The sequence below is a fragment of the Candoia aspera genome, chromosome 1, assembly GCF_035149785.1.
Source record: "Candoia aspera isolate rCanAsp1 chromosome 1, rCanAsp1.hap2, whole genome shotgun sequence".
Classification (NCBI taxonomy): domain Eukaryota; kingdom Metazoa; phylum Chordata; class Lepidosauria; order Squamata; family Boidae; genus Candoia; species Candoia aspera.
In genome coordinates this window covers 36,933,898-36,955,459 of record NC_086153.1, presented here as the reverse complement: position 1 = coordinate 36,955,459, position 21,562 = coordinate 36,933,898, and the positions used below count along the sequence as shown (strand labels likewise).

Here is a 21,562-nt window from a genome sequence, read left to right as displayed (position 1 = left end):
GCCCCCTGCACTCCACAGCCCCTGCCTCCCTAGCTGACCTTCGCCATCTCCTTGCTCCCACTGCTGACAAGGCATGCCTGCCCTGGCCTTCGCAAGGCAGCTGCTGGCCACACAAGGCTTTCTTCCCAAGGTTGCACACGGCGGTTTCCTCTTGAGACCTGGGGAAGATGGCCTCACGTGGCCAGCAGCTGCCTCATGAAGGGCCAGGGCAGGCATGCCTCATCAGCAGCAGGAGCAAGGAGACAGCAAAGTCAGCTGGGGTGGTGAAGTGCAGGGCAGCAGGGGCTTTGGACTGCAGGGCAGTGAGGGTGACTGGCTGGAACTGGGCTGGCATGGCTGAGGCGTCTCACCATGCTGCTGGGTCGGTTGGGGCTTCCCCAGGTGCTGTGGCTTCACACTGCGCTGCGGCTCTGGGGCTTCTTGCAGCCCCAGAACCGCAGCGTGGCAAGCAGTCCCAGAGCTGAATGGTTCTGAGGCTGTTTACCACTCCACAAGGCAGGGTGCAGGGCACCCAAAGGGCAGAGATGGGGAGAATAGGCAGTTGGGGGGAGTTGAGGGGGAGACGGTTCCTTACCTTACTGAAGCTCAGGGACTGGAGGGACCAAGGCAAGAATGGCTTGGATTAGGATGGGTCCTCAGCTAATGACCAGTGGAATTCGGTTAATGATGGCAATGGGGAATGCTGGGATTGCTGTTGCTAAGTGATGCAGTCACGTGACGTTGCACTTTACAACCACATCACTTAGTGACAGAAACTCCTGTCCCAATTACCGTTGTAACTCAAGGACTACCTGTATTGTTTAGGGATATTTAAAGAATGAAGCTGCAATCTGAATTGCAAATCTGTTCATGTAACTCATTTACTTTTTCAATCATTTTCAGTGGAGTTATTCTAATATAGGGCTAGTAGTAAAAGTGACCAGGAGATGCTATTAATCTCCATAGGCTCCAACTTATTTAGAGAAAGATTCAGATTACTGCTGGAAAGTTAAACTCACTCACTGCATCCAGAAATTTTGTTGCTAAAATATTGCTAAAATATTTTAACAAACTTAATTATATATTTGTTAATCCTCAAATAAATTGTATACTAACAAACTCCCAGTGTAAATCAGTATCTCCGCGAAGGTCTAGGCTAGATTTTACATCAGATTTATGCAAACTTTAGGGTAAGTAATCCACTAGAAGCATTGGTGTAAGTTCAATTCTTGTTTAATATATTAACTGAAAACAGACTGATGAAAATGGCAGGCTTTAAACACATTATTTATATAGATATATTGATTCAATTATATTCTACCTTGCTTTCCACACTTCCTTTCCCCCCCCCACAAATGTCTCAGTGTTAAAGCTGCTAATACTGAACTCTTCATTAATTTCATAAAAATTATTAGAACAAGACATTATTCAAGATTAGAATGTTTATTTTATATGTACAATTAAAGAGAAAAAGATGAAGATTTGTCAAATTCTGAAAGCTAAAAAGATGAACAGACCTTTATTTTACCTGTTTAAACTTTATTTTTAAAAACAATAGTTTATTTCCATTAAGCTAAATATTAAATTATTTGCTTGAAAACTTTGTAAGAGAAACATTTGCTTTTACTCTTCCAGTCCAAAATATTCTACATTTCTAACTTTAGCTTCAGCCCTGGTGCTGCTGTATAATGAAAGGTGCCATCCCATTCCAGCCCTTGTGTGTCTGTAAATTCTCCTTTTCCTTCCAGCCTGAGATAAAAACAAAAGCAGTATCTTAAACAAAAGCGACACACTATCCATAATTGTGTACAACTCTGAGACATCAGTTTGCTAGAATAGCAATATTGAATTATTAATTATTTTAATTAGGATCTTTATATCGTCTTTCTGCATAAAACAGTAAGATGAGGTAATTAAGACAAATAATACCACCATACAAAAGCAATAAAATTATTCAAAAAATGGTAGAAGAAATAATAAAATATTGTAAGAAGTTTAAATAGCCAAATTAAAACCTTGAAATCTTTTTAGACACCAACTATATATGGTAATATTCCTATCCTGTCAGCTCCATTGACCCACTAGCAGGAAAAGTCTTCTCTCTGGTTCTTAAACCCTAAATGGGTTAAACATGTGACAGCTGCTTAGACCAGTGGTTTTCAAATTTCTCCAGGCCACGGAACCTGTTGTTTCAAAAAAAAAAATCTGGAACCCCTGATTAAGAGACAAAGCTCTAGCGGTAGAAAATTAACTTCATTCAAGTGAACTTTTGTTTGTGCCCAGTCTTTTACAAAACCCCATCAAGTTCCTGCAGAACTCTACATTTTGTATGGCATGGCATGGCATGGCATAAGATTTCTAAGGCCACTTAACTGTCAAACAAGTCAAGGCAGCACATAACATAAAGCTGTAAGATAAGAGTAAAATGTTGACACTGATATCATTGCTTATATCATGGAGCTTATGGTGAAGTATGCAGCCCTGGTTAACTGCTGCATCACCTGCCTTCAGACTGAAGTCTTGGGACCAAGCCCTGGAATCAATATAGGGATCGGTCGATAACTAGTTTACTGATATTTGTCCCAATCATCTTCAAAATCAGCATGATTTTGAGAGTATGACTGACTCTAGAAATATTAATTGAAGAGATCACACTCACCTACAGAGATAGGGCAGAATGAGCCTGAGTTAACACAGAATGCTAAGCCATGGCCTGTTGACTAAGCCAGAGTTTTCTAGGTTGACTCAACAAAGTAAGCCAGAAACAAACAAACTATATTTTGGATTAGAGTGTTATATAAACCAAGACTAAATTTATAATACAAAACTAGATATATTACTCTGGTTAAGATAACAAGATAAATTTTTGCAGTAATTTTCTTCAACTTACTTGTTTTCATTGAATTGTCCAGTATACTTGGCTCCACTGGGAAATACATAGGTTCCTATTCCATGCAACATGTTGTTCTTGAACTCACCTTCATAAACTGCACCTGAAGGATGTTCTAGCCTTCCTAAACCATTCATCTAATTCAACAAGAAGAGGTATTGTCAGACATATTAATAAAATTACTCCAATTATTATATTCCTAAACTTAGTAAATTTAAAGGTGCCATCCTACGCAAAATTAACTCAGAACAAGTTCAGCTGAATAGGATATAGCTTACTTTAAGAAAATCATGCATATGATTGAGCTGGAAAAGTAAACAACCCTATGTAGCACTAACCTCCTTTAAGCCCATTGAGAAGAATGAACTCAGAATCAAGCTAAGCATGTTTTAGAACAGATGATAAAGAATTAAATGTTTGTCTTCTTTTATAACTTAAAAACATTGTGGCAGTGGCCTAGAAAGACAATAAAAACTTGCTTCCTTATGATCTATCCTAAAGTATGTGTGTAAAGGTTGCCTATTCTAAAACACTATCAGACTCATGAGCAGGAATTCAAAGATATCTGATTTATTAAAGAATAGTATGCAGGATCACAGAGAAAGCTGAGAATGATGAAAGCGCGCCAAATTCAAACTGAAAAAGCCTCGGTGCAAATGAAATCCCTCCCCCCGTAGAATCTTCCCAAGTTCACAATCCCAGGTGCTCCTAACGGCTTCTGATGGTCTGCCGGAAAAGTCCTTGAGCAGAGAAAATAACCCAAACACATTCCATTGTACTGATTTCACATACAGAGCTTGGTACAAGGTCTCACAGCAGCTCCCTCCCAAACAGAAACATGCGTCAGCGCCATGGCATGTGAAACGTTACGATGTATAAACTACACTGAATCAGTGAACATAACAATGTGAAGCCTCATGCTATGTAGATGGAAAGTGAGTCCGAATTCATCCATGATTATTACAGTCATGTAACCTCAAATCCATGTCAACTCTTAGTGACCATATCGATAGATTTTCTCCTGGATGATCTGTCCTCAACCTGGTCCTTCAGATCTTCCAGTGATGTACATACTGCTGCTGTAAATTGAATCCATCCACCTTGCTGGTCATCCTGTTTTTCTCTTTCCTCCCACCTTTACAGACTTCTCAAGAGAGCCAGGACTTCGCAGAAGGTATCCAAAATATAATTTGACCCTTGCCATTTGTCCACTGCGTGAGAATTCTGGGCTATTTGTTTGTTTTCTTGGCTATGATCCATTTGTTTGGTTTCCTGGCTATTCGTGGTATTCTGAGGAGTGTTTTTCAAACAGTTCATTCATACTGTCCTAACTTACTGTACGCTTCTGTTGTTTATGCAGAATGGGCTTACTCATGCTAAGGTGACATTTGCTTAATCATGGTACGGTGAATAACCAAACCACATTATAGCTTAGTACAATGTATGAGCCGGGTCACAAAGCTGGCATTCCTAAAGATGAATATAAAAATAAATCTGGGTATCATTAATTTATAAAGTCAAGAGCTGAAATTAAAAGAAAAGGTATAAGAAGGAAGGGAACAAAGACTAAATTCTGAGACTCCTATTAAAAAATCAGAACTGAAATGATGGCACCAGAGGTGAAAGACTATTTTTAGAAAAATAAAGTATTGCTAAAAATATAATCTATGTTATATATATTTTATAAGATATAACAGCAATTTCAGCAGAGATGGATTATTTATTGGATATGTAGCCTGCCTTTCCTCCCAGAGCTCAAAGTATCATATAATACTCTCTCTCTTATTTTTCCCCACAAAAGCCCTGTAAACTGAACTGGGAAATAATGACTGGCCTGAAGTTGTCCAGTGGGTTTCCATAGCAGAAGAATGACTTGGCCATTCTCAACAAATCCTTATCTTGCTTTCAACTGATCCCTGGTGTCAGCACCTGCTCATTCAAGCATTCACACACACACAGCTTGCTTAAACCTGCACCGGACCATTCTAAGTGGCACCAGCCAGCGTGGGACACCTGTGAATTCTGTAGATGTGCATGAGAAAGAGCTTGGCTAATTGCTGAGCTGTTGGGAATTTAGTGCAGGGTATAAAATGAGCTTGCTTGGAAAACAAGTCAATGACAGTCCAAAACACAGTTTTATTTTTACTCTCAGATAAACCTATAATGAAATCCATGGCTATCTCCTTCCAGGGAGCCGTTGGGGAGGCTACCATTTGGAGCAGTCCTTGCAGTTTCCCCAGCTTTCTCTTTGCTTGGGCACAGACGTGGCATGATGTGACGTACGATTGCACATCAGCCCGAAGGGAGGGCCACCAAAATTGGCGTCTCACCAAGTGCAGAGTTTTAGTAAAGGCAAAATGACCTGCAGATTTACTATCATGGGAACGCTGAAAAATGGTTTTGCGAAGAGACTCAGGAATGTAGATTCTGCCCTTAGAGTACCATTGTTGTCTGTTCGTTTAGTCGCTTCCGATTCTTCATGACTTCATGGACCAGCCGACACCAGAGCTTCCTGTCGGTCGTCAACACCCAGCTCCCCCATCACCTCTAGAATATCATCCATCCATCTTGCCCTTGGTCGGCCCCTCTTCCTTTTGCCTTCCACTCTCCCTAGCATCAGCATCTTCTCCAGGGTGTCCTGTCTTCTCATTATGTGGCCAAGGTATTTCAGTTTTGCCTTTAATATCATTCCCTCAAGTGACAGTCTGGCTTTATTTCCTGGAGGATGGACTGGTTTGACCTTCTTGCAGTCCAAGACACTCTCAGAATTTTCCTCCAACACCACAGTTCCAAAGCATCGATCTTCCTTCTCTCAGCCTTCCTTATGGTCCAGCTCTCGCAGCCATATGTTACTACTGGGAACACCATTGCTTTAACTATGCGGACCTTTGTTGTCAGTGTGATGTCTCTGCTCTTAACTATTTTATCGAGATTTGTCATTGCTCTTCTCCCAAGGACTAAGCGTCTTCTGATTTCCTGACTGCAGTCAGCATCTGCAGTAATCTTCGCACCTAGAAATACAAAGTCTTTCACTGCTTCTACATTTTCTCCCTCTATTTGCCAGTTATCAATCAAGCTGGTTGCCATAATCTTGGTTTTTTTCATGTTTAGCTGCAAGCCAGCTTTTGCACTTTCTTCTTTCACCTTCATCATAAGGCTCCTCAGTTCCTCTTTGCTTTCAGCCATCAAAGTGGTATCATCTGCATATCTGAGATTGTTAATGTTTCTTCCAGCAATTTTAACTCCAGCCTTGGATTCGTCAAGCCCAGCATGTCGCATGATGTGTTCTGCGTACAAGTTGAATAGGTAGGGTGAGAGTATACAGCCCTGCCGTACTCCTTTCCCAATCTTAAACCAGTCCGTTGTTCCGTGGTCTGTTCTTACTGTTGCTACTTGGTCGTTATACAGATTCTTCAGGAGGCAGACAAGATGACTTGGTATCCCCATACCACTAAGAGCTTGCCACAATTCGTTATGGTCCACACAGTCAAAGGCTTTAGAATAGTCAATAAAACAGAAATAAATGTTTTTCTGAAACTCCCTGGCTTTTTCCATTATCCAGAGGACATTGGCAATTTGGTCCCTAGTTCCTCTGCCTTTTCTAAACCCAGCTTGTACATCTGGCAATTCTCACTCCATGAATTGCTGAAGTCTACCTTGCAGGATCTTGAGCATTACCTTACTGGCATGTGAAATGAGTGCCACTGTTCGATAGTTTGAGCATTGTTTGTGTGTTTCCCTTTTTTGGTATGGGGATATAAGTTGATTTTTTCCAGTCTGATGGCCATTCTTGTGTTTTCCAAATTTGCTGGCATATAGCATGCATTACCTTGACAGCATCATCTTGCAAGATTTTGAACAGTTCAGCTGGGATGCCATCATCTCCTGCTGCCTTGTTATTAGCAATGCTTCTTAAGGCCCATTCAACCTCACTCTTCAGGATGTCTGGCTCTAGCTCCCTGACCACACCGTCAAAGCTATCCCCGATATTGTTATCCTTCCTATACAGGTCTTCTGTATATTCTTGCCACCTTTTCTTAATCTCTTCTTCTTCTGTTAGGTCCTTGCCATCTTTGTTTTTGATCATACCCATTTTTGCCTGGAACTTACCTCCGATGTTTCTAATTTTCTGGAAGAGGTCTCTTGTCCTTCCTATTCTATTGTCTTCTTCCACTTCCGCGCATTGCTTGTTTAAAAATAATTCCTTATCTCTTCTGGCTAACCTCTGGAATTTTGCATTTAATTGGGCATATCTCCCCCTATCACTGTTGCCTTTTGCTTTCCTTCTTTCTTGGGCTACTTCTAGTGTCTCAGCAGACAGCCATTTTGCATTCTTGGTTTTCTCTTTCTTTGGGATGTATTTTCTTGCCGCCTCCTGGACAATGTTGCAAACTTCATAGTTCTTCCGGGACCCTATCTACTAAGTCCAGTCCCTTAAATCTATTCTTCACCTTCACTGCATATTCCTTAGGAATATTAGTGAGCTCATATCTAGCTGATCTGTGGGACTTCCCTAATCTCTTTAGTCTGATCCTAAATTGTGCAATAAGAAGTTTGTGATCTGAACTACAGTCAGCTCCAGGTCTTGTTTTTACCGACTGTATAGATGTCCGCCACCTTTGGCTGCAAAGGATGTAGTCAATCTGATTTCGGTGTTGTCCATCTGGTGAAGTCCATGTATAAAACCGTCTCTTAGGTTGTTGGAAGAGAGTGTTTGTTATGCAGAGTGAGTTGTCTTGGCAAAATTCTATCAGCCTATGTCCTGCTTCGTTTTGTTCTCCCAGGCCATGCTTACCTGTAATTCCAGGTGTCATTTGACTGCCCACCTTAGCATTCCAGTCTCCCGTGATGAAAATAACATCTCTTTTAGGCGTGTCATCCAGTAGGTGCTGCAGATCCTCATAGAACTGCTCTACTTCAGCTTCTTCAGCATCTGTGGTTGGGGCGTATATTTGGATCACTGTGATGTTAGATGGCTTGCCCTGAATTTGAATTGAGATCATTCTATTGTTTTTTGGATTGTATCCAAGCACTGCTTTCGCCACTTTACTATTAATTATGAAGGCTACTCCATTTCTTCTGTCGTCCTCTTGTCCACAGTAGTAGATCTGGTGGTCATTTGATGTGAAGTGGCCCATTCCAGTCCATTTCAGTTCACTGACACCCAAAATGTCTATCTTTAATCTTGACATCTCACCAATAACCACATCCAATTTGCCCTGGCTCATAGATCTTACATTCCAGGTTCCAATGGTGTGTTGATCTTAGAACATCGGATTCGCGGTTCACCACCAGCACTGTCGGCCGCTAGCCGTCCTTTCGGCTTTGAGCTAGCTGCGTCATCACGTCTGGGGCTAGTTGAACTCATCCTCTGTTCCTCCCCAGTAGCATTTTGACAATCTTCCGACCTGGGGGTCTCATCTTCCGATGGTATACCGACATATCTCTGGTTGTACTTATCCATTTAGTTTTCACGGCAAGAATACTGGGGTGGGTTGCCATTACCTTCCCCAGGGATCGCATTTAGTCTGACCTCTCTGTCATGACCTTCCCATCTTGGGTGGCCCTTCATGGTTTAGCTCATGGCATCATTGAGGTGCTCAAGCTCCAGCACCACGACAAGGTAACGATCCTTTGCTGAAGTACCATACGTTGTCAATTTCAGTCAATTGAGCCTTGTTACATTGTAGCCAGGGATCCTTAGGCAGCGCCTGAAGCAGTTCCTCTTTTAAGTCAGCCTGCACTTTCACTTTCCCAGCTGCTTGTTTGCGCGTTACGCAAGCCATTCCAAGCTGCTTTTGTGAGAAAACAGTGTCTACAATTTGTGTTTGTGCTGTGTGATATTGAGGGAGGTGAGAGAGCGCATCGGCCAAAAAGTTCCTTTTACCTGGAAGGAAATTAAGGGTAAAATTGGAACAGTTAAAAAATTGAGCCCAACGAATCTGTTTTCCATTCAATTTTCTGGGAGTTTGCAAGGCTTGGAGGTTTTTATGATCAGTCCACACATCAAAGGGACATTCCAAGAGATACCTCCAGTATGTAGGAGCAGTTTTTACAGCAAAAGCCTCTTTTTCCCAAATTGGCCAATTGCGCTCAGCGTCAGAAAACTTGTGTGATAGGTAAGTACAAAGACGAGGAAAACCTGTGTCATCCTTTTGCACTAAAATGGCCCCAGTAGCTGAGTCAGAAGCATCAGCTTGCACGATAAAAGGGTGTGTTGGGTCTGGATGGGCGAGAATAGGTTCATGGGTGAAAAGCAGCTTCAAATTGTCAAAAGCTGTTTGACAGTCAGAAGTCCATGTAAGTTTGGCCCCAGGGGGGGTAATTTTGTGGGTTTCCCCCCTCCCCCTGGTTTTTAATAAGTCAGTGAGAGGTAAAGCAATTTGAGCAAATTGGGGTATAAAATTTTGATAATAGTTGGCGAAACCGAGAAAACTCTGAAGTTGGCAGTGGGTGTGTGGGGGTTCCCAACCCATGATGTCTTGGACCTTCGCAGGATCCATTTCAACTCCTTTTGAGGATATACGGTAGCCCAAATAGTCCAGTTGTGACTTATGGAACTCACATTTAGAAAGTTTGGCATACAGTTCAGCATTTCTCAGTTTGGACAGAACCTTTTTCACAAGTTTAACATGGTCCCTGAGATTGTCAGAATAAATCAAAATGTCATCCAGGTAAACCAGGAGCCCCTTGTACAAATGCTCATGAAGGACCTCACTGATATATTGCATAAAGACTCCAGGAGCCCCTACCAACCCAAATGGGAAAACCTTGTACTGATAGGAACCAAGAGGGCAGTTAAATGCCATTTTCCATTCATCCCCCTCCTGAATGCGAATTCGGAAATAGGCTTCTCTGAGGTCAAGTTCGGTGAACAATTTTCCCTTGGACAGGTGCGACAGCATGTCTTTCATTAGGAGGAGGGGGTATTGATTGGTAATTGCGATGGCATTTATTCCCCAGTAGTCCATGCAAAGTCATAAAGAACCATCTTTTTTCGCTCAAAAAAGCACAGGGGCAGCCAAAGGTGAATTGGCAGGCTCAATGAACCCCCTCTCCAAGTTTTTGTCAATGAATTCCCTTAGGATGTTTTTTTCAGTCTCTGACATGGCATACATTTTAGGCTTTGGTAGTTTAGCCTTTGGGTCTATTTCAATGGCACAGTCAGTTTTTCTATGAGGAGGCAAGAGATCGCACTCTTTCTCATCGAAGACATCAATAAAGTCTGCATATTCAGGTGGAATGCCAGATTGTAGCAAAACTTCAGGGGAGGGGGAGCAGTTAAGAAGGGTTCCAGCCACCTCTCCCCTAGTTGGAGTACTGAAAAAAGGTTGCCAACTCCTTTGTTAAACAATAAAGCACCTGAGTCCCAATCGATCTGTGGCTTTCTGCTTTTTAGCCATGGGAGTCCCAGGATGATGGAGTAGTTGGCAATTGGGGCTACAAAAAACTGCAAGGTTTCCTTATCCCCCCCTAGCCGCATTGCTAAAGTCTCTGTTCTGAATTCCACGGGACTCCTGTGGGCAACTGAGCCATCCATCTGCGTAAAAATAATAGGATTTTTTAGTTTCTTGGTTTTTAGACTTAGAGTGTCAAGGAGGGCAGGGTGTATTAAACATTTGGTGCACCCAGAGTCTAACATTGCCATCAAAATGGCTTTGTGCTTGGTTCTTAAGTTTTTAAATAATACTTTCACCAGTAAGGTGGGGCAATCATCACTTACCAAAGGGTCGTCTTTGTCATAAATGTCAGAAGTAGGTACGTTGCGCCCTGGAGTTGCCACCTGCTCGCAGGTGCAATTTAGAACAGGTGAAACTCGTTTCCCACTGGCTCCAGAACTTCTTGTTCGGAGTCTTCTCTGGAGTCCAGTTGAGCTTCCATTTCGGGTTCTTTTCAAGCCAGCATGCTTGCAGCTGCTGCCTTGTGTCTGGGCGGTGGGGTTTTAGTTGGTTTAGATGCTCCTTTTACGGCTTCTGGGCATTCGGCTGCTCTGTGTGTGTCCTTCCCAGACTTGAAACAGGCCCTTTTCTTTCCAGTTTTGTCTTTCCGATCATCCCTCTCACGGAAAGGTCTTTCCTGGGCAAAGGAAATTGACTTGGCACCACTGTATTTTTTCCCATTGCTTGAGCTTGAAGCTGCTGGCGGAATTGGTACTGGGTATTCTCTACCTCCCCTGCCAGGCAGATCCAATCTTTCAAAGTGGGGGGGTCTCCACGGCAGAGTGCCCACCTAAGAATTTCTGGCTGTAATCCCCCCTTAAAGTAGTCAATCTTAGTGGTTTCAGACCAGTCCATAACTTTTCCAGCAAGGGCTTTGAACTCCATGGCATACTCCACCACAGTTCGCCCCCCTTGCCTAAGCTGTTGGATGCCGGTTTTTGCTCTCATCTTATCCAGTGGGTCCTCGAAGCGGTCTCTCAGGGCTTTCATGAACTCCCGCAAGCTACCCAGTTCTGGGGCACTCGCATCGTGCAACTGCACAAACCACTCAGCAGCTGGCCCTCTGAGCCTGGCACCCACTTGGCTAACTTTCTTGTACTCCATGGGGAAACAGGAACCATACTCTCTCATGTATATGGAAACTGTGGTCAGGAAAAACACCAACTGTCGTGGGTCGCCATCAGACTTGACCTGTATATCCTTTGGGGCTGCGCCCTGGGTTGCCCCGCTGGCTAGTGCTTTCCCTCCATCTCCTTGGCTCTCTGGGTGGCCTCCATTCCGCCTGCATCTCACTGGTGATTCGAAATCCCGGATTGGGGTTAGGGTATGCTGTCTCCCTCGCCCGATTGGCAACTCTGCTCTTGACAGCTGAGTCGAGATTTCTGCCAAAGGGTATGCCATGGTCTCCAGAGTTCTCGATACCTGCTGCAAGACCACTTCCATGGCAGACATCCTAGCTTCTAGATTGCAGATGTCTTGGGGAGTTCCATTAGGATCTGGAATGGTTCTATGCGACCCCGGACTTCACACTATTATTTGGGTGTCTACGGGTAAAGGAGGTCTTGCCTCGTCTTCCCTGGCACCTACCTGGGAAGGTGCCGCCTGTGGTTCTTCAATAATAACGCTTGGCGTCTGGGGTTCTGTCACAAAATTTAGGGAGTGGAGGGCACTTTCTAACTCTGTCTGGTTGAGCCGGGTTTCCACCTCACACTCACTGTCTCCGCTCCCCAAACTCTCCTCTGTCTCAATTTTTTCTTCTGCCACTTTGGCATATAGCACAGTTCTCTCCGATGACGGCAGAGGCGATGGCTGCTTAGCCCAGGATTAGGCATGGTTCGTCAACTCTCAGCTGATTGCTTTTTCAGGAAGAGTTTTCGAATTATGGATTCGCAGCTTAATGTCAGCACCTGCTCATTCAAGCATTCACACACACACAGTCAAGAAGCTGGATTTCTTTGAACTGTTTTAATGAAGCGTAATGAACGGTACAGAAGGCAAGCTGCGAATAAAGAATTCCCACCAAAACCTAATTTAAACTACATTCCCTTAGCTAGTCCCCTTTCCCATGAAGCATGTCACTCCCCCTCCCATCCAGATGGTATTCCTGTCTTATCTCAACCTCGTGTCCTTGATGTGCTCCATAGCCAAAACAACCCCTTTACACTCCAACTTCACACACCCCACCCATCCTGCAACCTTTGAGAATGACATGATGGGAGATGCCCTCATAAGGGTTTCTGTGAAACCTTTGATCAGGGAATCTGACACCTGGCATCTCTCAAAACATTTTAGGTGACAATACTCTTTTGTGAGTGTCTCAGAACAAGAAAAACTCACACACTGGATAACTAGCCCTTCCCTTACTTTGCAGCTTTAGCATTGGGAGGAGGAGAACAATTAGGAAAACTGTGATGCATCATGAACTCTCACCCTTCATTCTGCTTAAGGCAGAAGGGCCAACTAAATGTTCTAACAATATACTTGCTCTGCTTGTACTAAAACAAGACAATGGCTGAGATACCAGAAAGTTGTATACAAGATAAATAGCAAGAGTGTATATTTGTGTGTATATACATTTTCATAAATTTGGACATCTGATTTTCACTGATTCTCCATTCCTACCTACTTAAATCCCCATGAGAAATTGCCATGGAAAGCTGGGGGGAACCATTGGAATTGAAGAAGATACGGCATGGAAGGTTCCAAGATGTTTAAATAGAGGTACTTTCCAGTAAAAATGAAGCTACCATTGGATATAATCCTAGTTTTATTTATTCACTGAGATTTCTTAAGTCAATTAGTTTGATGCCATCAGGTTCAAATTCTGGTCACTGAATGTTCTCTATCTCTATTTTTCTCTAGTACCACAGCACTTCCAGAGGATCCCATTGATATTCCTGCTCCTTCCCATCCTCTTTACTGTTGTCTTTTCTTTCTACTTCCCTCAACCCTGACTTGCACACTCATTTTTCCCTAATTCATCATCTGTTTGTATCACACACCCAAGAATGTGAGTTTCTGCTTGCTAATCGCTGCTTCATTGGAACAATCAGTTTTTATTTTTTCCAGGACTGACTCTAGGTTCTTCTTGCAGTACATGATACTCTTAGCAACCATCCCCAAATCCATAATTCAAAAGTGTCTATTTTCTTAATGTCCAGCTTTTTTCAGATCAGAGAGCTACACTGCTTGTGTAGGTGCATGGAAGGACACATATATATATTAAATGTATATTTATATACATTTAAACCCCTCATTGAAGTCTGTGATGCTTGCTTCTTGAATTGTGCCCTATAGTATGGACTTGACATTAGCCTCCACGTATTATTTCCCAGTAGCCCAAAAATCAAATATCACCTGACCATGTATATTAGTATGTACAGGTAATCCTTGGTTAGTGACCACTCATTCAGAGACCATTCAGAGTTAAAATGGCGCTGAACAAGTGGTGGTTATGACTGGTCCTTGAAGTTCTGACTGTCACAGCACCCCCATGGTCACGTGATCGCAATCTAGGTGCTTGGCAACCGGCTCACCCTTACAACAGTTGCAACATCCTGTGGTACACAAAGTCAATGGGGAAGTCTCCCCCACTCATGCACCCTCCCCCAGCCCCCCTGCACTCATGCTGCACCTCCCCAGCCATCCACACACCCTCACGCACATTCCCCAAGCCTTGCTGCACTTGAGCTGTGCCCCCCCAGCCACTCGTGCACCCTCCCCGGCCACTTGTGCACCCTCGCACACCCTCCCCGAATCTCAATGAGCTTGTGCCCCGCCTCCTCCGCCCCCCCCCCCACCTGGCAGTGGCCACCCCAAGCCCCACTGCGGTTGGGCTGCATCTCCTCCCCCACACACACACACTCTCATGCACCCTCCTCAAGCCTTACTGCATTTGTGCCGTGCCTCCCTGGCCACTTGTGCACCCTCACACTCCCTCCCTCACCTGGCAGCAGCCACCCCAAGCCCCACCATGCTCATGCTATACCTCGCCAGCCACCCACGCACCCCCTCTCCTCTCCTCTCCAGCAGCAGCCACTTATCTGCCTGCCAGCCACCTGGGACTTGCAACTTCCTGTTGGGTTCCCCACTGGCTTTGGTTGTTGGAAGCCAGCACAAAGTTGCAAGGAGGTGCTCACTTAAGGACCCATGATCCTCACTTAATGACAGCAATGGGACTGCAGGGATTGCTGTCACTAAACAATGCGGTCACATGATGTTGCACTTTACAACCATATTGCTTAGTGATGGAAGTTCTGGTCCCAATTGCCATTGTACCTCGAGGACTACCTGTATATAAATATGGCCTCTACCTACCAGCTAGCAACAAGAGAGCCAGTTTGGTCTAGTGGTTAAGGTGCTGGGCTAAAAACCAGGAGTCTGTGAGTTCTAGTCCTGCCTTAGGCATGAAAGCCGGTTGGGTGACCTTGGGCCAGTCACTTTCTCTCAGCCCAACTCGGTGCAATGTAGACTAGCCTCCTCATGGTGCACCTTGGACAACATGACTTGTCACGGCTAAATAGTCTCCACATCTGGCTGCTGGGTTTCACAAGGGTTTCCCAGCAAACTGCTATGCCATACTATAAAACAAACAAACAAACCAGCTAGCAACAAGTGAGCTGCTAAAGAGATGTGATGTCAATGGGGCATCCATGGTGGGTTGCACAGTTCAGACCATCATGTGATTTACAAACTACAGGCTGCCCACTCTTGCTCCGGAAGAGCAAACAGTTAAGCCAGAGCACATCCTAATGTTTTTTGCTTTTAACTAATATTTAGGAATGTTATCTAAGTATGAATATTAGAATACTGACATTATATTAATAGCAGAAATATTTAATTATTGCATGTTTTTAGACATTTGTAGAAATGTACCTTATCATTCTTCCATGTTCCACGATAAATAATTCCATTTGCAGTAGTATGAACTCCATATCCATTTCTCTCAAGAACTCCATCAGGTGTTCTTGTACAGTCACCATCTAATGAAGCAAAAGGCAATGCAGGATGGAAAAACCCAATAAAATAAATAAACAAGTTACTCATATTAATCAAGTAACATTTAATGAGTTAAAATCCTTCACAGATTCATCAGAATCTTGGCATAACATGTTAATAATTTCACCATGTCCTAAACATCATAGTTTGTTATTCTATTCCTTCTGTTTAAAAATGTTAATACTTTTCAGATCTGAATCACAGTGTCAGTTTACCATCTCATTTCCACAATATGCTAAGATACAGTATATTGTGGTTTGGCTTAGTTTGTTGTCCAAACCATGCTATTGATCAGACTGCAGTTAAGGAGCTTTCTTGTAACCACAATATGAAACTATGACTTTGTTTTAGTTAGCTTGTCTTAACATCATCCGGCATATTGTTTGGACCTTGATTTTTGGTTTGCAGGCACAAATGGTTGCCAACTGGAACTAGCTGCCCCAACACTACGTGCAATGGCTCTGTCTGCGATCGTGCCACCAGCCTTCTCACCCTTCCTCCATTTTTTCAGATAAGGGCAAAGTAAATAAGCAAATAAGGAAGCAAGCAAGCAGCAAACTGACTGAGGTATCTGGCCTTGGCAACTTAAGGAGACGGGCCAGTGTTAAGCAGGCTCACTCTATTATTTGTGGAAGGACTGCAAAGTTAGCAACAATTTTTTAAAATGTCAAGAACTGAATCTGATAATGCCGGCTTTAACCAGCTCTTATCTGGTTAAAGGATCAGCTGGATAAAAAGATAACTATTATTGCTATTGTTTGCTCTTCTATTACAATATTAATAATATAGCATTTAAAAATCCAAATTAAATATTAGCAAACACCTATCAGTTGTGGAAAACATTAACTACTAAGGTGCCTGCTGAAACTGCAGGTAGACAGCAAAGTCAAAGGTCATGCAACCGTGGAAATTTTTATAGCAAAGAGCAATTAGCATAAAAATAACAGCTTCCTTATTGTTATAGCTCTAAAAGTTTATCTTATATGGCTTACAATTGTACTTATCTTAATAAAAATTCCTCTAATCTTAGAGCAAGGGTCTTACCTTGCTGGAACCTTAAATATGGTCTCTTGCAGGTTTGACCAGGCTTTGCAGTCCCTTAATAAAGGTAATTAGAGACTGCAATTATTATCAGGTCCTACCTGAGAAGGGAAAATCTCAGAACCTGGTTGCTCCTTGAGCAACTGAGAAGGAGAAAGGGTGCCTGCAGGTCTCTGTAATCTTTCACCAACGAATTATAATATAGTTATCTGAAAATATTTACCATACTTGTCTTGATTTGGAAATATAAATGATATTTTGTAAACTTCAGAACCTGTTGAGAAAGAATATAGTTTTACTGATTTTGAAAAGCATCCTTCAGCCTAAATATAAAATATGTGTGTATATGTACATGTACATGTATGGAGAAAGAGAGCACGTTTGGTGTAGTGGTTAAGATTTTAAGGTTCAGGCTCTGGCATAGAAACGGGGAGACTGTGAGTTTTAGGCCTCCCTTAAGTATGAAAACAGGCTGGGGGACTTTGGGCCAGTCACTCTCTCTGAGCCCAACCCACCTCGCAGGGTTGCTATTGTGGGAAAAACAGCAAGCAAGAGTATTATGTATGTTCACTGCCTTTAGTTATATATATTAAAAAAGGGATAATCATCATCTGCTCGAGCTTAGTTCATCCCACCTGTCAACCATGAAGTATTCTGCACTTACTGATCTTTGAGAGCAAAACCATCTATACGTTAATAAGCAACATTTGATTGGAAAAGGGCAAAATCTTCCTATACTGAAGCTGATGTAAGTTTTTGGTTTCGTTCCTGAAACACCTTCCCTTTTGGGTTGTTTTTTTTTAAAACGACCCTTCCATCAACGCGAGCCGCTCGGATCGGAATCGCCACTCACCGGACATAACTTGAAAGATACACACGCGGTTGCTGTGGCGACGAGGTTTACAGGAAGTGAAAGCCTTTTACTTCCGGGTGATTGACGAGTGGTGGGGTTTTAATTCCGATTTCTGGTAGGAGGTGACTTTCTAAAGGAAATAAGGAGAGAAAGGTTTGTATTTATGGAGGGGGAGTGATATTGGGATGCCTTTAGGGCGATCTTCTCTAGCGGGGTGACCTTTAGTTCTGGCTTACTAGTTGCATCATTCCCTGCCAACAGGGCAAATGTCCGGGGAGTAGAAGGGCGTGAAAGGTGAAAGGTCCCCTGTGCAAGCACCGAGTCATGTCTGACCCTTTGGGGGGACGCCTAACGCATTTAGAGTCACCAGATTGAGGAGGACTGCTTTAGTACATACAGGGAGGCTGTGAGCTTTGTGAAAAGCTCTCTGGAAACGCTGAGCATGACATGCCTGAAAGAAAACTATTGAGGGAAACGAGGAATTTCAGCCCAGTGTGTATGCGGTTTATGTGATGCGGTGTGGCTTTTTAGAATAATTGTAGCGGATGCTCTTTGCAGAAGGATGTCTCAGGCTTGGCGCCTGACGTATATCCTTAAGGAGGCTCCTAGATTAGTGGCACTGAGGAGTAGATCTGACTTAGACCAGGAAGTGCTGTAGCTAAGCAAACATACTGGACTATAGAGATTGATTCACAGGAAGCGTAATGCTACACTGGATAATTAGTTCAATAGACTGTCTACTGGATAATTAGTTCAATAGACTGTCTACTGGTCACCAACAGCAATTCTCTATGGTTTTTCCTATTTTTTATTGTGAATACTGTGGCTACTCCCCCCCAAAAGTAAGCAGTGATATGTTCAGTTAGAGAGTATATAATTTATTGTGATTTATTATAGTTTATACTAGAATGATATATGTCATATAGTATATAATTTATATTATAATTCATAATAAATTTGTACATAATTTATTACGATTTATTTAAAGATTTTTACCTTGCTTTTCACCCCACCCCTCCAATCCCAGAGTTCCTTGCAATGTTAATAAAATAACTGTTTGCAATCCAGGAGGCCCTCCATAAAATGAAAAGAGATAGAAAAGGGGGAGAAACAGGCAGCTATACTCTCCAAGGGTTTAGTTACCAAATTCAGCAAAAAGTAATAGATCAGAAGGGCTGCTGCTTACTCTTCTGGTGACATTGATGAATGTAATTGGAGAGTAGTGAACCAATACTGAATGTAGCTCATAGCATGAAATGCAACTGTAGTTATATACATCTTTACAGATATAATTTAATTAATTTTATTGATTTAAATTTGATCTAATGGAGTATGCTATACTGTTGCTCATGTCTCAAGTGAACCCTTAGTGCTAAATATATTATTATTCTTATAGATAACATACAAATACTGTGGCCAAAGTAAATGGAATAGATAAAAGTAAATAAATAAGCAAATAAATCCTACTCTGTTTGTCATGCGCTGTAGGAGAGGGCTGATCAATGAATGATGACAAGTAATAATTGATACCTTTACTGTGTGTTATGTAATGAACCTAGTGCTATACTTCATTCTTGATCATTTTGTTTCATTGTTTTTTTTTCCTTTTAGCTAAAAAATGAGTTCTTCGGTAAAGAGAAGAGGGAGACCAAACAGTGGAGGAAGAAAAGGGGGAGGAGGAGCAGGTGGTGGCAACAAGCTGCAAGCCACTGGCAACAAAAAAGGCTCGGACAAAAATTGGGATTATGATTTCTGTGTTTTCAGTGGAACAAAAAAAGCAGACAGGTTAGCAAAATGAATTTTGCTTCAGAACATGAACTGAATGTAGAATCATAGAGTTAGGAAGGAATGTTTAGTCCATTGATGCCAGCCCTGTGCTCAGTGCACAGATCTGAAATGAAGCATCCCAGAGAGATGGCTGTCTCTAATCTGTACTTGAACACATCCAGTGAGGGGGAGCCCACTACCTCTGAGTGTACGACCAAGACATGTAGGTGTTCCCTACCTAGCTCTTCTTCCCCTGTTCCTATCTCTTTTTCTGCCCCAGTGCCAAGGCTTGTCCTGCTGAAGAGTAATAAGCTCTTTCTCTCGTTGAAACAGGAAAAAGGCTTTTTTTTTAACTGCATCACATCAAAAGTAAGCTCTTTTTTATTTAACTCTTAAGGGAGCAATGATGGGAATGGCATGTGTATGAAAAAATGGGAAGTGGAAGGTATATGCAACCAGAGTAAGCAGGCAATAGTTTAATGTTCTTTAATAAAGCCTATTGTGATGCTATATAGTCACATCTCTCAGTTGCAACACTTTTATATGCTTCTTAGACATGCCATGTGAAATTTACTGTCAGTTAAAATATTTATCAATGACTGTCCCATACTGACTCCTGCAGAGGAAGATCTTTGACAAAAGCTAAAAGCCAGAACAGAGTTCTTTTTCCACAATATATTAATTCTCAGATATGGGAGACAAAACTAAAAAAACCTTAGTGATTATAATATCAGATACCTCAGGAAGTGGTATTATTTAACACAGATGGAAGGGGATTATTTATTTATATATCAAATTTATTCACTGCCCATCTCACTCAGATGGGTGCTGCTAATTGTTTTCCATGATACAATAAGATGGTGGCACTAAGTGAAGAATAATAAATAAAATAATAGATACAGATTCATATTTTGTTATAATCTATTGATTGTGCAATAAAAATAGATATATACTGAATAGAAAGTATTAAGCAGATAAGGAATGTGTTGTATTTTGGGGGGAAAAGACTTGTTTAAAAAGCAGTTCATAATCAACAAGAACACATGGTAGATTGATCCTGCAGTCCATTTAGGTTCATTGTGCTCATTATAGAGCTTACCTTGGTTTCTGTAATGAAGGTGTATTAAATATTAGTAATAGGTCAAACCAGGAATCAACTCCACAGAAAGGCTAAGATTAGTTTTATTGAAAGTGGCTATAGTATCAGAATCTTGCAAGTTTGGTTGTGCTGTACTGCCTCCTCTTCTTATACCCATGTGAATTAGGGAAGTGTCTGGGTCATTTTTGTGTACTTTCTGCTTGTTTTGGGCTTAATATATGTTTTTCCCCTCATTGCTTTAGCAACCATCTTGCCAATCTTCCTTACTCTCTCCACCCTGTCTGAGAATTTGCTAACATCAGAAGATGGATATGAAATTGATCCAGTACAATTGTCATTTTCGTCATAATTTTAACTAATGAATTTTATGTATCTTGGTATGCATTTTACACTACTTGAACATATTTGTAATTTTTTTTTCTGTACATCAAATTCTGTTAATAGAGAAAATGGACAGACCAAGCATGCATCCAAGACCAAAACACCTCTGCAGACTCTTCATATGACTTCAGAAAATCAGAAGAGAGTGAAAGAACTTCTTTGTGAGCTCAAGGGGCAGGAGCTGGCTTCTGGTTCAAAGTGAGTTTTTTTTAAAAACACAATTTACTTATTCCTTAAACATGACATGTCACAGAATTGTATATGAAAACCTTTTAATTAGTCTTGTAACTGAATAGGCATTTCACAGTATGTAATTATGAGATACAATTTAGCATATTTTAATCTGTTGATTGAGTTAACAAACAAGATTTTGTACCCATCCTGGAGGAAAAAGCAAAGTGTTTATTTAACCCAAAGTGGCTGCATGTTTTACATAACAGAGACAGTTGATTTCTACTTCTGAACAATTAAGTAAAACCACTTCAGCCGTGAGAGAGGAGAGTATAAAGCCATTTTGTATAATTCCAACCCTCCAATTTAGTCTGATTTATCAATTGTAGTCCCAGGAATATCTTATGCTTTCAGGACACTTATATCAGGCACAGATGACTGCAGTGAATTAGTTTGTCTTGAAGATGAACAGTTCTGGTCGGGTGACAATGCATTCTCTAAAACCAGTTCAGGAGCTGCTTCTCAAGCGCCAGTGGCACATGTGCTAGAGACAGAAGTGTCATCTTTTGCTGTGCATAAGCTTTCCAGGTAATTATTTTTGCATCTATAAAATCAAGACTATAATCTGGGAATCATGACTGGAATGGATAGTTGCAGTTACTTGAAGGAATAACACACTGAATTCAGGATCTAGCAGCTCAACTAATAGCAAGACAGTTTTGGGTTTGATTTTAAAAAAACACATTTGAAGCCATTATAATTATATAAAAATTGTCAAAGGGCTGCTTTTTTCTGGAAATTCCAACAGATGTGAGTTTGTCTGTGTTATTATGGGGGGAGGAGAAAAGAAAAGTACTTCATTCAAGTCAATTTTCTACCAAATCACATGCTGCTAATCCCCTTTTTTCTCTTATTCTGCCCAAGCAGATTTTTGGGAATTCAAC

At 41.8% G+C, this 21,562-nt stretch overlaps 2 protein-coding genes across 3 annotated transcripts in view; one reads left to right on the top strand and one right to left on the bottom strand.

Moving 5' to 3' along the window:
• Window positions 1-1,252: 1,252 nt before the first annotated feature.
• On the bottom strand, window positions 1,253-17,239 carry MORN2 (MORN repeat containing 2). Its single transcript, XM_063289905.1, has 5 exons — window positions 17,201-17,239; window positions 16,571-16,621; window positions 15,184-15,290; window positions 2,870-3,006; window positions 1,253-1,728 (listed from the first exon to the last, which is right to left on the bottom strand). Exons 1-5 carry the CDS (start codon window positions 17,205-17,207, stop codon window positions 1,626-1,628), a joined length of 405 nt encoding a protein of 134 aa, XP_063145975.1. The 5' UTR covers window positions 17,208-17,239; the 3' UTR covers window positions 1,253-1,625.
• A 1,558-nt stretch (window positions 17,240-18,797) lies between these two features.
• Window positions 18,798-21,562, top strand: part of DHX57 (DExH-box helicase 57) — a 43,570-nt gene continuing 40,805 nt past the window's right edge. For both annotated transcript variants that reach the window (XM_063301978.1, XM_063301984.1), the window contains exons 1-3: window positions 18,798-18,985; window positions 20,511-20,645; window positions 21,033-21,206. In XM_063301978.1, coding sequence (XP_063158048.1) covers window positions 18,819-18,985; window positions 20,511-20,645; window positions 21,033-21,206 — 476 coding nt within the window. In that variant the 5' untranslated portion in view covers window positions 18,798-18,818. The remainder of the gene's footprint in view (window positions 18,986-20,510; window positions 20,646-21,032; window positions 21,207-21,562) is intronic.

Excerpts from the sequence above, each read along its gene's own strand:
- MORN2 (XM_063289905.1), bottom strand. Across the intron at positions 15,291-16,570 it reads TCCAAATCAAGACAAGTATG|ATGGTGACTGTACAAGAACA; the intron begins GTAAATATTTTC and ends TTGCTTCATTAG. Across the intron at positions 3,007-15,183 it reads GAACATGGAAGAATGATAAG|ATGAATGGTTTAGGAAGGCT; the intron begins GTACATTTCTAC and ends TTGTTGAATTAG.